Genomic DNA, 16,618 nt, shown 5'->3' on the forward strand with positions numbered 1-16,618 from the left:
ACAAAATGTAGGTGTTGATTTCTGGAGTATTATCCAATTTTAACCTACCGAGAACGTTCAGAAGATGCTAAGGAATATTTTAGGAACAACACCAAAAGCTTTTAATATGTACGGCTAAGAAAGCACATGGTTAAGGTTGCCTAAAAGAACGTGAGCTCTTCTCTTCTAGTGCTCTTATAAATTGAACATTGATGAGGAAAATAGTTCATATCCTGTTGCATCCGTGAAATAAATCTTATTGTCACTTACTTGGGGTCTGTGGTTTCATCTTTCTCGCCGTCATCCGCAGGATAAAACACGCATTTTCCGCTGTCGATATTCACAGCCACATCCAACTCAAAGTCAAGATTCTGCTGCTGTTGAGATTGCTGTTGCATAGCAGCTGACTTTTGTGATGCCACGCTCTCATTATCTGACTCACTAGGGGTCCTGAAAGTCACTCTTGGACCGCCCGCACCCTCCCCCTCCGGGTGTGGGGTGCTAGCAGTTTCGTTCGTTGGTTTACTTGCTTTGATGCCAACATTTAAGATGTCAGGAAGGGAAGGCGAACGAGCACCAAAGATCGCATTTTCCGAGTCGTCCTCGCAAGTTATTGTCGGAGCGTCGCCCCAGAAATATTTGTCGGCGTGTTTACGTGGTGTGGATGGCATCTCCACCATTTCGCTCTCCATTTCATCGACATCGCTGCTGGATTGAGGTCGTAATCTTGAGCGCGCCCTAGATCCTCGCACTTTCTCTGACTTGACTTTTCTATTGAGTAAGTTAGACCTGCAAACAAGAAGAAAACCCGTCTTTGAACCTGTTCAGTACAATTCACGCTACAGAAGCGATTTTCTTCTGATTTTTCGTGAGCGATGCGCCAATTTTACCTACATGAAAACCACATTTGCTTTTAGAGCGGTTTTTGATTGGGCGCAGGAAAACCAAACCCAAAGCAATCGCCCTGACCAATCACAAAAGACGTAAACAATACAACGAACCAATCAGAATTCGAGGCAAATTATATGTACCGGCGTCTAACGCGGGAAAACGCGTGCGACCAAGTCACGAATGGTTTTGGCCTGGCTTCCCGTTGGTTGAGCAAATGGCGCGAATTTCTTCAACCAACCATAGACGCTCAATTGAAAATTACTCTAACAGTAATAAACGTGGTTATACCTATCCGACTCTGATGCTTTTAGTATTGATGGTCGTCCGGATCGAGAATGACGTCTGAGTTTCTTGCGCACATCTTTGCGAAATTCGTTGAAAACAGCGCTCTCGAGATCTTGCAGGCGTCTCGTTTCTTGTTCCATGATGTAAGACTCTACATCGGTTTTTCTCCTGTCAAAGAGAAATTGCACAGATGTGTTTTATGATTTTTGGCGATTCTGTTGAATACAATCTGTTGTAAACTTTCTTTCCTTGAGTCTTAACTTACTTCACTTTACGATTTTTTAACTTTCGAGTGTGTGGGTGGAGTTTTGAAGTAATTATTTACAGTGAAGGAGCGGCACACAGCACTGTGCATTTAGGAGTGAAGCTACTGTGTACTAATTTCCTATGGTACTATATATTTTGCTGTAAAAGATGCTTCTAACATTTGAATCAGTGGATTTAAATCCTTCAGTGTGATCATTCTAACTCAAACCCCTGAGTGTTACTTTTGTATAACAGTGTTTCTTTTGCTGTACAAGGAGAAGCGAATTTTGTTTTTAAGAATCTGCAAACTGAACTTTCATTTTTTTAGCTCGAGCAACACTCTTCAGAACCGCTTAAAATTCCTTTTTACAGAATTAAAACCTCAGTTGAAGCCTTATTTACACAACTTCACGTTTAACTATGGCAAAAAATACCGGAGGTTACGGTTTCAAAACTCGTTTAAGCCTGAATTTTTTCAAGCTTTCTTTTAGCAGCTGCTTAAGTTGCGTGCACAAATGCGATGGTCTCTCATTTATTAATCAAAATTATTAAGTTAACGAAAACCAATAGGCAATTTCCGAGTTGCTGTGAACCTTATTGTGAAAGCGAGGCTAAGTGCAAAAGCTTTTCACATTAAAACTAGTTTTGTTAGCATATCAATGAAAACTAATTTTCATAATAAAAACTTTGCACTTAGCCTCGCTTTCATAATGAGGTTCACAGCAACTCGGAAATGGCCAATTCCAGTTTCCCCCTCACCTGAGCTCATTGACCTTGCGCGCTTGTTCCCACATGTTCTTCTCAATATTTCTGGATTTTCTCCTGTCCAGCGATCCCCCCATATTGTCCACCTCATCTCTACCCGTCTCGTCAGCCTCAAGGGAGGCATCTCTCTCTTGAAGCTCCGTCACAGAGTCAATGTTCGCTACGTCCGGCTCACCCGCTAATGCGGTCAGCGTCTGCCCCAGAGATGACAGGTGCTTGCCAATGTTGGTGTCACAGTGGAGTTCAATACCGCGCATGCGCCACTGGAAAGACATCACCCACTTGCCTGCTTTGATCATGTCTGGTGTGGAAGATGAAAAGGAAATTAATTTACACAAGAATCTGGATAACTCGACTCACCAGGGGGACCTCAAAACTGTATAACAAGTTAATACCGCAACAAAGCGATCCAAGAGAAGTTCAAGTTCCCCGGAATTCTAGCTATTAAGGCACTGAAGTATTTCGCTTGTAGTACGTTAGTGCAAATCCCAAATAGAAGCCGCTCCGGACATAATTCAGCCCACCCCAAATCTCATGCGCAAACATCGCTCCTATAATGAGTTTAAGCTGTTTTAACATGTTTTAAACTGTTTAGGTTATAAGCTAAGAATTTCAAATTGTTTGACTGTCAGTCCTTATCTACCCACGCTTCGAAAACAAACCACAGGCCCGACCGCCGACTCGCTGAATTCACTTCAAATTTTTTGCAACAAGTAATAATAATAATAATAATAATAATAATAATAATAATAATAATAATAATAATAATAATTAACAACAAATATTTGTCGAGCCATCTGCACGGGCAAATAAAAATTGCCACATAAAAATTGCTCGTGTAGACGGGGCTTATCGAACGGTTATTATAAGTATTGCACAGTATTTTATGATTGGCACAAGCAGCCCAACAGTTTTTTTCTAACCTGGTGTCACAGGATACCTTTGTGTTCTGGAACACAGCTCGTAGGTTCCTTCTGGAACGACACCTACAAAGAGGAACAACGAGTCAGGTAAAAAAAGAGAAAACACGTATTAAACATGTTGTAATCTGCGTCTTAATTCCTTACATCGGCTGCATGTTGACGCTGGACCACTATCAAAGTTTGGTTTCCAATCCTCCGTGTCAGTGTCAAACTTGTCAGCGAACAAGAGACAGAAACTGCTGAATTTTCCTTGACTGACAAACGAGACGCTGGAACAGCATGTCAGCAGCATCTGGTTCACGCGTAACACCATCGCCGGTCCGGGCTCTTGTTCTGAATAACAAACGATAAGGAACGAGAAGTCGACAAGGCAGAGAACTTATATATCAAACATGAGGAAGACTGAAGAGTGTTTCATCCCACCCTGCGAGCAGAGCCTCCTTTTATCTTTTTCTTTACTGAGGAAAAGAAAGGCTCTGCTAGCAGGGTGGTTTCATCCGATTTCGAAACACCAAGAAGTGGATTGATAAAACGAGGCACAGCTGATTTTTTTAAGCCAACTTCGAGGTGTTTGGAAATCAGATAAAAATCTCTTTTGAGTGTTTGATGTAGTTTCTAAAACTTGGCGAAATTCAAAGCAAAACTTCCCCAAATTTCATGAGAATTAAGAACGTATTTCCACACCTCCTTCACGGTAGTAATTTCCCTTGCTTTGTATTCATAAATCATTAAGAAGTTTGAGAATTGTGTTTCATGATAAGACTGCAAGCCTGACGTTTGGAGCAGCCTTTGTGGTATACATTTACTGTAAACGAATCTGCGGCGAGTTACAAAGTCTTTGCGCCGTCCGTGACTGCTCATATTGTCCCCGCCTGTTGGACAGTTATCGAAAACTACTAGTTATAACTTGAATGTTTGCCTATAACAACCACTTCTAGTTATCGTCTCTAAGTCTTGTGAGAGTCTGCGTTTGTGAGCTGGTTACAGCGTCGTTAGTCAACTTACTAGCGTATCTCATCTGAAAGCTTTGACCAATACCCTGAAAAATGGTAAAACAAAGAGTTCAAATATGAAAGATTTTCCTCCATCAGTCCAAGAACCACAGACTGGCTCAGATAATGCGTACAATCATACATTTATTTCTTGTACTGCGATCCTGTTCAATATGTTGTACAAAGTGGTTCCAACTTTGAACGGTATATAAATAAAATTCTAGTGTGACCATTCAAATGAAAGCTACTGCGCAGTACTTTCCTGTGGTGCTGTTTATTATGCTGTACAAGGTGGTTCTAACTTTGGAGTCTGTGGATGAAATCCTTAAGTGTGACCATTCAAATGAAAGCTACTGAGCAATACTTTCCTGTAGTGCTGTTTATTATGCTGTACAAGGTGATTCTAACTTTTGAGTCTGTGGATGAAATCCTTAAGTGTGACCATTCAAATGAAAGCTACTGAGCAATACTTTCCTGTAGTGCTGTTTATTATGCTGTACAAGGTGGTTCTAACTTTTGAGTCTGTGGATGAAATCCTTAAGTGTGACCATTCAAATGAAAGCTACTGAGCAATACTTTCCTGTAGTGCTGTTTATTATGCTGTACAAGGTGGTTCTAACTTTGGAGTCTTTGGTTGAAATCCTAAAGTATGGCCATTCAAATGAAAGCTACTGAGCAGTACTTTCCTGTGGTGCTGTTTATTATGCTGTACAAGGTGGTTCTAACTTTGGAGTCTGTGGATGAAATCCTTAAGTGTGACCATTCAAATGAAAGCTACTGAGCAATACTTTCCTGTAGTGCTGTTTATTATGCTGTACAAGGTGATTCTAACTTTTGAGTCTGTGGATGAAATCCTTAAGTGTGACCATTCAAATGAAAGCTACTGAGCAATACTTTCCTGTAGTGCTGTTTATTATGCTGTACAAGGTGGTTCTAACTTTGGAGTCTTAGGTTGAAATCCTAAAGTATGGCCATTCAAATGAAAGCTACTGAGCAGTACTTTCCTGTGATGCTGTTTATTATGCTGTACAAGGTGGTTCTAACTTTTGAGTCTGCAGATAAAATCCTTAAGTATGGCCATTCAAATGAAAGCTACTGAGCAGTACTTTCCTGTGGTGCTGTTTATTATGCTGTACAAGGTGGTTCTTACTTTTGAGTCTGCAGATGAAATCCTTAAGTATGGCCATTCAAATGAAAGCTACTGAGCAATACTTTCCTGTAGTGCTGTTTATTATGCTGTACAAGGTGGTTCTAACTTTGGAGTCTTTGGTTGAAATCCTAAAGTATGGCCATTCAAATGAAAGCTACTGAGCAGTACTTTCCTGTGGTGCTGTTTATTATGCTGTACAAGGTGGTTCTAACTTTTGAGTCTGCAGATAAAATCCTTAAGTATGGCCATTCAAATGAAAGCTACTGAGCAGTACTTTCCTGTGGTGCTGTTTATTATGCTGTACAAGGTGGTTCTTACTTTTGAGTCTGCAGATGAAATCCTTAAGTATGGCCATTCAAATGAAAGCTACTGAGCAATACTTTCCTGTAGTGCTGTTTATTATGCTGTACAAGGTGGTTCTAACTTTGGAGTCTTTGGTTGAAATCCTAAAGTATGGCCATTCAAATGAAAGCTACTGAGCAGTACTTTCCTGTGGTGCTGTTTATTATGCTGTACAAGGTGGTTCTAACTTTTGAGTCTGCAGATAAAATCCTAAAGTATGGCCATTCAAATGAAAGCTACTGAGAAGTACTTTCCTCTGGTGCTGTTTATTATGCTGTACAAGGTGATTCTAACTTTTGAGTCTGCAGATGAAATCCTAAAGTGTGACTATTCAAATGAAAGCTACTGAGCAGCACTTTCCTGCGTGCTGTTTATTATGCTGTACAAGGTGATTCTAACTTTTGAGTCTGTGGATGAAATCCTTAAGTGTGACCATTCAAATGAAAGGTACGGAGCAGTACTTTCCTGTGGTGCTGTTTATTATGCTGTACAAGGTGGTTCTAACTTTGGAGTCTGTGGATGAAATCCTAAAGTGTGACCATTCAAATGAAAGCTACTGAGCAGCACTTTTATGTGGCAGGGTTAATAATGCCCAGTGAGATCCTAAAGTGACTGCTATTCGTTCAAATTTGATTTCTAGCATTGGGAGGATTCTACTTCTGATAAATCATTCGCATTTCTCACCTGGTTGCCATTGTAGAGTGGAATACACACTCCCAGTTGGTCAACTGTAAGTTGCAGGAAGAGCGAGCCTGACAGCTGGGAAGATGGCGGCCTCTGAGGAAGCTTATCCAAAACAGCTTGAGTGGCAAAATGAACCTGAATAAAGATCGAAAAACATAGGACGTTTGTCTTGTGTTTTAGTGTTTCGACTGTCTATTCTGATAAAGTTTGATTTAAGTCTTACATAACCTAATTCTGAGCTCGTACATGATATGTCAGCGCGGAGCCAAACGTAAACTACCTGCAAACCTCGTTTGGTTCTCTGTACGCTGTTTAAAGATGTTTTTCTTTCTCCTCAAACAAAATCTCTGTTTCGAGAGATGATATCGTGAGAAGCCGCATGACGACAGAAGAAACTAAACGTTTGAAAACAGAGTAACTGTAATGGCCTATCTTACAACTACGAAAAATGATAACACACGCTGAAAAAATAAGAAAAAAATGCCAGCGTACCTAAGCTGGAACAAGACAAAAGTCACACTATTGTGCACGCAAATTCCTCTCTCTTCTAGCTTTTTTTGGTTTAATACTCTCACTTGCTCACAAATTCAATCCTATTTATTCACTGACTAGCTATATAACCTTTCAGCTCCCTCAGCACTCACCACAGGCGACTTCACACGACAAACTCCAGCTGAGGAAAACTCTTGTCGGCGAACGCGAGCTTTCATACGACAAACCACAAAAAAACTACAGGTTTGACAGCAATGGATTCTATATAAACAACAAGTGTTTATTACACGATCACACGTCAAAAGCGAATTTGCTAACCGCGAAACATTGTTGAAATAAGTTTGCGACATAAGAGACTAGTGTTGCTTGTCGCCAAACGTTTGTCAACATGCTAACCAACGGATGTTATGCGTTCACAATGACTAGCCAACTTTCTTTGACAACACGAGTTTGTCAACTTAACTTTGTCGTGTGAACGCGCCTTAACTGAAGCACACAAACTGTCTGCCTCGTGTGCACACTAACTCACCGATCTGGAGAGTCGTCTACCAACTAGCTGACTAACTGACCAGTGATAAGACTGTGAAGGAATGTACACAACCATGAGTATGGTTAAAGTGTAACACTAACAGGGCTGTGTCATCTGTTTTTAGTATTAACCTTTCGGGTACCAAGTGCCATGGATGGCTAGCTCCAGTTCAAGTTTATTAAAGATTTAAACATATACAAAGAGAAGATAAGCTAATTACACCTCCCCTCCACAGAGACCATAAAAGAGAGTTCTTAGAGTCTGGACACTATTGTTTCATTTTGAGGTAGATTATACGGAGAGGTTTTACTGTTTCTCGAATATTTTTACTGTTCACGGCATCACAATTTTGACATATCCCATATTTTCGGCATCATAAGTAAAAGTATATTTTATACACTATGGGTTTGTAAGATTCTGTCCTGAAGAATGAGCACAACAATTATCTTTGTAAATATGTTCATTTTTGTGTGAAATAAATACCCCCCTCCCTCCCCCCGGATTGGTACCCAAAGGGTTAACTAAAAAGCTAACGAGAAATTTGGAGTTAAAGGAAACTCAAAAGAAATGGTGCAGTTTGTTGAAAATACTCTACCAGTTTTCTGAAAGTATAAATTGTAAGTGTCTTTGGCTGTAAATGGTTAGGATGGAAATGAATTGTACGCTTCCATTGTGCCGGAAGTGAAAACGTAAGATAAACAACACCCTTTAAACCGTACTAAACTCTGATTGGCCAAAAAGAAGTGCAGCTTTGAACTAAAATGAGAGGAGGAAAGTGTAAAGGCAGACCGAGCTCAAAAACATCCGAACTTTACCGGAGATGACCCGAACATTAAGGAAAGTGGCCCAAGATATCCAAATACCTCTGAAGTTTAACCCAAGCATTTCCAACACACTTAACAATCAAATGCGTCAAGGGTTTACCGAATATCACATGAGGATACCCTAACATTCCCGGAGTAAAACGACTTCTCATTTGCTGCACTCGTGGAATTTTGCATATAGCATTTGAAAACACTCATGCTTGACGATGTAAACTTGTACTCGAAAACATGTCGTTACCAGGGGAAAAAAAAACGAAAAATGTGCACGCGGAGCTTGTGCTCCTGGAATGAAAGACGCACCCTGGAGAAGCTGGGGAGAGCAGAGGAAGGAAGAGCCGCTTGAGGTAAAGTCAAGTGCATCCCAAACACGAGCCGCCAATAGAATCAGTGCTATGAGAATGGCTCGTTACTTTTAGGATGGCCGGTCAAGGTTTGCGCGCGCTCTGCAGATTTCACTGTTGATAAAATAGCGTGCTCATGAGGGTTGTTACAAACAAACAGCGCGATTAAAAGCTGTCTGAAATTGAGAGCTTTCCTTGAGATTTTGCATTTAACAACGCCTGAAGATGAAAGTGCAAGTATTAAAACGACATCGGGCGCAAGTTTTTGATCATCTTTCGTAAGTGAGGACAGTGAAATAAAACAAGGTATGCAATTGAATAAATGAATGCACAATGATCTGAGTAACGGACACTTTAGCGAACGCAGTTTGTTTGAGTGAATGTGAGTGCAAGCTAAATGACGGCGCAGGTTGAAATTAAAATCACAAAATCTTACACTACTAACATCACTTGCGGAGTTCGCCAGGAGACGCTGTATAAAGAAGTAGAATACCGGTAATTTAGAATAGTACAATATTAATTCAAAATATGAGGCATAAAGTTCAGAATAAAACGCATTATAATGGTATGAAAAAATACAATAGTCATACACTGCTTTCTTGCTCGAATGAAACAATGTTTCATCCACTAAAGATTGTGATCTCTTTTAGAACACTGATACCCTTTATAGTAAGCCGAGCTTTTGGCCGAGTAAAACTGAAGTTGTGGGTGGTAGGGGAGCAGAAGAAAACCTCTCCACAACTATTACAGATTACTTGTCTCGTGGTATTTACACCAAAAATACGTACCTCTTTATTGAGAGCAAGTCTTTGTTCATTCCAGTGTTCGTAGGCATTTTTATAGTTCAAATAAACTAGAACAGCTGTGGAAATAAAAAATACAAGTAAACTAGTAATAATCAAAGATTAGGGAGTGCGTTCGATGTCACCAGGATCTCTCTCCTTTGCCAAGTTGGTGATGATGTCATCCGCCACTGCAAAATCTGCGGGGGATGCCAGATACGCGTCCCAAGATCCATTCATCCATTCATTCATTCAATCAACGTTGTCCCATAAAATCTCGACTCCAATCTGTATTAGGATTGCGTTCTTTGTACGTCGAACGCAGTAAAGAAAACAACATTTAAGCGACTGATGTGACGGCAGCACCTAACATTTGGCAAAGGACACAATGGCGTTTTTACACGTGCTTGTCTGTTGACAGATTATAACTTTGAGCTCTTAGCGAAGCTTTCTTTTATTTACCTTTCCAATTTTTCCTGGCTTAGTGGAGCACAAGCTCTCAAACGGCTGTCACCAAAGTGCGAATATCTACAGTTGAAATTACAGAAACACAAACTGAGCTTAGATTATGTTTTCATGCGCTCACCTTTATCGAAGGCGACTTGTTGTACGTACAAACACGGCTTAGTTAGCGTAACTAAGAAGGTCTCTTTGTCTTCAGTACCGGCCAATGACCTGCTGTCCTGTGGTACAAAAACACGGGTACTAACGTTTACTACCATAGCTCCATGAACACGCGCTCTACAAATTGCGCACTTTTGCCTTTTTAACGCCACTTAACTACTCTGACTGTTAGACAATTTTCGGCACATAACGTCGAGTAAATTCAATCTTTCTTTACATCTAGCTTTGTCCCTCACTTCACTTCATTTCCACATAGCCATGCTTATTTTGCTGCCGAGTAAGAAAAATCCTTCTCCAAACAATACCGTTCAAAACAATCAGAGAACTCAACGAAAAAAATAAACTAGACTGTCGTCTTCAGCATCAGCTGAGTTGAACATAAACCGGAAACCTAGTTTTCCTTGAACAATGTTATTGCTACAACCATTTTCCATCGGGATATTTCTGTACAGTAACACACCACAAGACATGTTAAGCATCTGTTTTCTTGAAAAAATGTTCTGTAACAGGTGAACGTACCTGAAAAGAATTGCTGACTCCAATTCTGGTCTTGAAGTAAGCCAGTTGCTGGAAATCGAATTCGTTGTCAATGTTGCGGCTCTGGCGGAGGAGAGAAAGAGGACTATATTACAATATCATGGTTCAACAGATTTCAAAAATTCTGTATCATAAAGATGGACTGAAAAGATAGCAGTTAATATTTTACCTTAACAAACTGTCCAAGCGAGAGATTCACGTCAACTTGTGCTTTTCCAAACAGTTTCACATAGCTGCTACCTGAACAAGAAAAAAATTTGGAATGGAAAAGACTCATTTCTGTTGCAAAGTACAACCATTTAACCGCGTTCAAACACAAAATATTCTTGGAATACCAAGACTGAAGAGGAAACATAAAGTGGATTATTAAAGAAAGAGCAAAGCAGAGTTTGGTGATTTTTCCAAGACACAACAGGCTAATGTCTGGTCATCCAAACCCAAAGACAAACTGTACACTGCACGCAACCCGCGGTATGGCCAGTACCTTACGCATACGCACAGCCGCAATGCCAGAGGAATAGCAGCCAAGGACTGACTTGTTTTATTCTTGTTAGGACTCATCATGGCAATGCACCAAACAGCGAGCGGGAGTCGAAAGCCACCACGTTTCACTACCAAATCGCGGAGCGGGTGCAGTCTGCAGTTTATGGCACCCAACGTCACAAGTAATAGTTTTTGCGCACTGGGTGGTCTGGGTACAGCGCCCTTTAACCCTTCAAATACTAAAATCAACATGCAGATTCTCCCTACTATTCTCAATACATTTCTTATGGGTCTAGTTGAGAGAATTTGTTTATCAATCGATGCGTGTTATTTTTAATGATCATTTCCTTTATTCTCGTAACCTGTGTGTTTGATCAAGCAGTGGTATCGTAAGGAGAAAATAGATCTTAATCACTGTTGGGTCTTAGAGGGTTAAACGTAACTGCAGCTTTATTTTGGGGTTTCCTTTGACAGAAATGCCATTTTCGGTTATTTAATATCTGACAAAGTCTCATCAGAGGCTTACTTCTCCTAAGCTGTCCGGGCAGCAGGTTGGATGAGGGTGCTGAGTTGGAAACTTCCAAAGCCACTACGCCTGTATCCAGCCTAACAGCCGTCGATGAAGGAGTTGTGGCCGTCACTTGTATGCCCTGAAATAAACATGAATTTGCATCGGTAAATGGTTACTTCGCCTATCTAAAAATTCGCCCATAGTGGAGTTAAGTCGCCGACATAAAATATAACCTGTAACACCATATGGATTTATTTTCAAAAAGACAAAGACACTTTAAAATTGACGAAGTATGTTTCAGATATGGAACATCTATCGTCAGTAATTATTTGCATTTTTTTTTGGGGGGGGGGGGGGGTGGGGGACGATTGTTGGGCACACCCGAAACATGTTTAGTAAATTTAAAAGTGTCGCTCTATTTTAGAAAATATTTTGGATTTACAAGTGTTAAAGAAAACCTAATCCGTTTGTCCACGTGCTGGAATTTTTTCTGTTATGGGCGTATTATACAATTATGGGCGATTTTCAGTAAGGGCGAATTGACCGAGACGCTTTATATCACTGTCAGTCACTTGCCTTAAGATTGAGACGGAAGGAATACAGCAAAGGAACTTCCTTCTCTTTCACTCCGTCCATATCTTCGCTCGAAACTGTTCTCCACAAAGGGACTGGTTGGCTTTCACCTGACACACGTTGAAGAACATCATTCACTTCCTAAAACAATGTAAAAATAAAACCCAGGATTAAAAAGAGCCACTGTTTTAATTAAAAGAACCTATAAGAGTGAAAATTAACAACCTGGATAACGTCGGGGGGGGGGGGGGGGGGGGTGTCGCACAATACTGGCGTACAAATAACTCTTTTCTCACCTATAATCAAATATGAAGACGCGATATGTAGGCCTGTAACTTCTGAGTCAGTTTGTGAGGCCTCAAGGTGTAGTCATGCAAATTAAACGTCTTAAAGAGTATATGCTATTCCTTTTCGTGTGATTTCTTATGCTATAGAAAGTGGTTCTAACTTTTGAGTCTGGATGAAATCCTAAAGTGTGACCATTCAAATAAAAGCTACTGAGCAGTACTTTCCTATGCTACTGTTTATTATGCTGTACAAGGTGATTCTAACTTTTCAATCTGTGGATGAAATCCTAAAGTGTGACCATTCAAATGAAAGCTACTGAGAAGTAGTTTCCTGTGGTGCTGTTTATTATGCTGTACAAGGTGATTCTAACTTTTTGAATCTGTGGATGAAATCTTAACGTGTGACCATTCAAATAAAAGCTACTGAAAAATACTTTGCCATGGTACTGTTTATTAAACTGTCAACGTGGTCCTCACTTTTAGTCCGCCTGTGGATGACCATTCAAAGAAAAGCTCCTAAACCAAAATTACTTCCAATGCTGTTGGTTTACTAATTTGTTCAGATTGAGTAGGAAAATTCTGCGCATTCAAAACATTTGCCTAGTGAACGTTTCTACCATTAAGCTGTAAAGAAAAAAAATTGTTCACCTTCATAAAGCTCTTCTGTACAAACACGAGATGGTTGAGCAGATCTGTAGTCAGGCTGTGTTGAAAGGCGCCTATTTCCGCCGAGACATATAAATGTGTCTTAGATGTTTCCCCCGGGGCATCCTGGGCTCTAACAGGTCGAGGAAGTTTGGAAATGAGCTCGCCTTGCACATTGACTGGGGGTAATTCTACGACAGTGGCTGGCGGGATGGTGACGTCAAGGGATTGGACCTTAATAATAAAACAAACGAGAATTTCGGTATTAAATACAAAGTTTTCACACGAAAATAAAAATTGTTGTTAGACTCCTAACTGTAGCCAAGTCTGCAATGGAATCGTTAATTTAATTTAAACAAAAGCTACTGACCATTACCCTAATGTGGCTCTATTTATAATACTGTACGAGGTGACACTAACTTTTCACGCCCGTGGGTAAAAACTTAGTGCGACCATTCAAATGAAAGCTACTGAGCAGTACTTTCCTGTGGTGCTGTTTATTATGCTGTACAAGTTGATTCTAACTTTTGAGTCTGTGGATGAAATCCTAAAGTGTGACCATTCAAATGAAAGCTACTGAGCAATACTTTCCTGTGGTGCTGTTTATTATGCTGTGCAAGGTGGTTCTAAGTTTTGAGTCTGTGGATGAAATCCTAAAGTGTGACCATTCAAATGAAAGCTAATGAGCAGTACTTTCCTGTGGTGCTGTTTATTATGCTGTACAAGGTGGTTCTAACTTTTACGTCAGTGGATGAAATGTTAAAGTGTGACCAGTGAAAAGAAAGCTACAGAGCAATCTGTTCATTCTCCTGCAGATCAAATGAGTCGTTAAATAGATCATCAGTGAACGCATCATCGTGCGATATATACAGCTCATACCTTAGATGTAAAACTCAGACTGTGAACTGGCATAGACAATTTAAAAATGCTGTTCTTCCCAGTGCGACCTGATCCTGTTATCCTTCCAATCTGACAACAACAACAACAAACTCAGAGTTACAACAATGACGACATCTACTAACTCAAAAGAAACAGGAGCATTTCTAGGGAAATAAGTGACCTGCCCCTCCCACCCCTCACAAACACAGACACATTCGTTTCCTGTTTCTTAAGGGGCAGTGTCACCTATTTTTTGTGTCCCTGAATAGCTAACACAACACATTTGTATCATTTGAAACCGTTTCACTGATAATTGCTCTGTTGGTGCATAGGAACTGCTGTTAGTTATCTTTGGCTGGGTATGACTAGGCTGGAAATGGATGGAGACTTGAGAAAAAAAACTGACCAATTTTTCTTCCTTTTGCATTGGGAAAAATTGTTTAAAACTGATAGTGCTTTGTTCTCCCTTCCAAAATCACGTGGTGTTTTGTTCTTGGTGCCCTAAACGCAATTTCATGTTTAAGCAAAGGAACTTTGTCAACAATTTGTGCAGTTTTGCCCACAGCAAAGAAAACTCCCTGCGACAAACAACACCCTTGTAAATAGCTAACAGTTTATTTACTGACCTTGTATTCTGCTCTTAAGGAAGGCAGCAACGAGGCTCCTAACGCAAACCCCTTCAACACACAGTTGAACGAGATCCTGGACACGGTGGGGACTGGGGTAGAGCCATCTACTCGGTCCCAGGGCGCGAACTGCTTCACGGTCGATGGAGACATGAGCTGGGAAAACCTTGAAATCTCCGACGGGACATTGGACAGCCTGTGACTCATCATACGGGACTGGGAACTGTCGTGAAAACTGGCCATTGATCTGTGAAACCATTGAAGACAGTTTGGAAAAAACAAAAAAACAAACCAGTTAAGTTACACTGAGAAACAAAACCGAGTGGACTGATTTAACTGATTATAAACTAATTAACATATCTTTTTACATATGTTACTATTAGTGAGCTTTAGCAACGACGACGGCGACGGCAGGGAAAACAGAAATCTTATTTCGAACAGTAAAGAAGTTTAAAAAAACAAATTAGTGCACGCCTCGAACCTGGGTCATTTACGTCATATCTCCTTTCCATATCCACTAGACCAACGAGGGCTAGCTGACAAAAATAGTAATTTTTGACTTATTTCAGAGAGTTAACCATGACAATAAATTGACAGCTAACCGTTTTTAAATCAGTGCTTAGGCCTAAATAGTGTAGATCAATGCTAAACCCCCAAAACGGATGTTCTCTGCCTAAAAAATGGGCTATCATTATTAAGAATACTACATTGTGTAAACACCATAAGGTGTCCAGCCTTATTTTGGAGTATCCATTCTAGGAACAACCCATTATGTACCTTATGACTGATCGCTGGGTCTGGATCTCTGATATGTGACGTGAAATGGTACGTGAACTACGCGTCATCATCGAGTGTAACGCCACAGGGTGCTGTGGGATATCGATGTCAATCATCCCCAATGTCACGAGTGCGTTACCTTTCTTCTCGGTGTTTTGCGTGACGGAAGAGAAAAGGGCATGGGATCGAGACAAGCTGCAGCTCACAACGGTCCTGAAATGAATTGGATTCGTGAAAAAGGTGGTTAGTTAATTTATTATGAATGTCGTTGCTGCTAAGTTTTGAATATATTTGTTTGTTGTTGTTGTTGTTGTTGTTGTTGTTGTTGTTGTTTGTTTGTTAGTTTCATTATTACCCTGTGACAAACTTGGAAGTTTCTTTTAGATCCACTTTAGTTTTTCCCACATGTCCCGTCACAGAAGACTTCACATGCCCTAAAAGCAATAAACCAGAAAAATTAATTATTAATGTTTTATAACTGGACCAAACCAGGCTGCCAGTATCCTGTCTTTCTTGTCAAGGACAGCGAGAAGTAAACTGGTGTACTTGCAGAACCTCGATCAGGAAACAGACAAAGACCCATTCAACGCAATTGTTCGGCGAGTACGAGGTTAAAGATATTTTATTATATATTACTTCTACTAGATACCTGCGCTGAATAAGAAAACAAGTTCTCTCAACCGGAGTCAAACTTTCCGATCACTAGTTCGGATGCTTTACCACTGAGCTGCAGGAGACTCGATCGGATAATCCATCTACCATTTATTCACGATACTTAAAACATCTCTTTCAGGAAAAAAAAAACCGTCTCAACGCCTTTAGAACAGCCGATGCTGCCTCTGGAACCACGTTAAGAAACTTTGCACAAAACAAAAAAAGAAGAAGAAATAGTCTCAAACCTTCGGATTCCTTTCCAGTCTCTTCCTGACGCGAGAGGGAAACACTCATTTCTCTAATTTCCGTCTCCAAGACGAGCCCGCCAATACTGGCCAGCAGTTTTACTCTAGGCAAAGTCACGACACCGAACACTGTGCACAGCGGTGTAACACTCTGCGCATCCTCCTGATCAGTGATGGTGGTTGCTTCAGTGGTGCTGCGACTTGCCATGGATCTTCTCTTGTCAAGACCTCCAGGGCTGTGAGTACGGCGTCTTCTTCGATCTTCAAACACGCCATCTTCAATGTCAATTTTAACCTCACGGGGTTTGTCTGGTGACAATCTCTCAGCTAAAGGAAAACGCCAAATAATAAATATATGAGAAATACAACAGATAATAAGAAAGTCTTTCCATGGGGAACAATACTTTTATCAGCTGAGGTGATAAGGCAAACTGTCAGCCGTAAGGACTTTTAATCTATGAACTATCATAAACCAAATATTCCTTTGCACTCCCCCCCAAAAAAAAAATTTGGTGCACGTTTGCCTTGAATGTCTCAAAGAATTATTAGCGG

At 40.5% G+C, this 16,618-nt stretch overlaps 1 protein-coding gene across 4 annotated transcripts in view; it reads right to left on the bottom strand.

Moving 5' to 3' along the window:
* LOC146471915 (bridge-like lipid transfer protein family member 1) overlaps positions 1–16,618 on the bottom strand; it is a 55,982-nt gene that overhangs the window by 10,063 nt on the left and 29,301 nt on the right. For 2 of the 4 annotated variants that reach the window (XM_085120493.1, XM_085120492.1), the window contains exons 32-51: positions 16,067–16,393; positions 15,523–15,601; positions 15,168–15,380; positions 14,391–14,637; positions 13,765–13,854; positions 12,889–13,119; positions 11,957–12,094; positions 11,396–11,519; positions 10,556–10,626; positions 10,369–10,449; positions 9,812–9,908; positions 9,232–9,305; positions 7,279–7,329; positions 6,258–6,392; positions 4,095–4,128; positions 3,234–3,422; positions 3,090–3,152; positions 2,161–2,467; positions 1,159–1,323; positions 250–768 (exon numbers count right to left, since the gene is read on the bottom strand). In XM_085120493.1, coding sequence (XP_084976619.1) covers positions 250–768; positions 1,159–1,323; positions 2,161–2,467; positions 3,090–3,152; positions 3,234–3,422; positions 4,095–4,128; positions 6,258–6,392; positions 7,279–7,329; positions 9,232–9,305; positions 9,812–9,908; positions 10,369–10,449; positions 10,556–10,626; positions 11,396–11,519; positions 11,957–12,094; positions 12,889–13,119; positions 13,765–13,854; positions 14,391–14,637; positions 15,168–15,380; positions 15,523–15,601; positions 16,067–16,393 — 3,235 coding nt within the window. Of the gene's footprint in view, positions 1–249; positions 769–1,158; positions 1,324–2,160; positions 2,468–3,089; positions 3,153–3,233; positions 3,423–4,094; positions 4,129–6,257; positions 6,393–7,278; positions 7,330–8,888; positions 8,916–9,231; positions 9,306–9,811; positions 9,909–10,368; positions 10,450–10,555; positions 10,627–11,395; positions 11,520–11,956; positions 12,095–12,888; positions 13,120–13,764; positions 13,855–14,390; positions 14,638–15,167; positions 15,381–15,522; positions 15,602–16,066; positions 16,394–16,618 lie in introns of all 4 variants that reach the window. The other 2 variants (XM_085120494.1, XM_085120495.1) reach the window with 2 other exon arrangements.

The sequence above is a fragment of the Pavona decussata genome, unplaced genomic scaffold, assembly GCF_977016875.1.
Source record: "Pavona decussata unplaced genomic scaffold, jaPavDecu1.1 SCAFFOLD_102, whole genome shotgun sequence".
NCBI classification, from domain to species: Eukaryota; Metazoa; Cnidaria; class Anthozoa; order Scleractinia; family Agariciidae; genus Pavona; species Pavona decussata.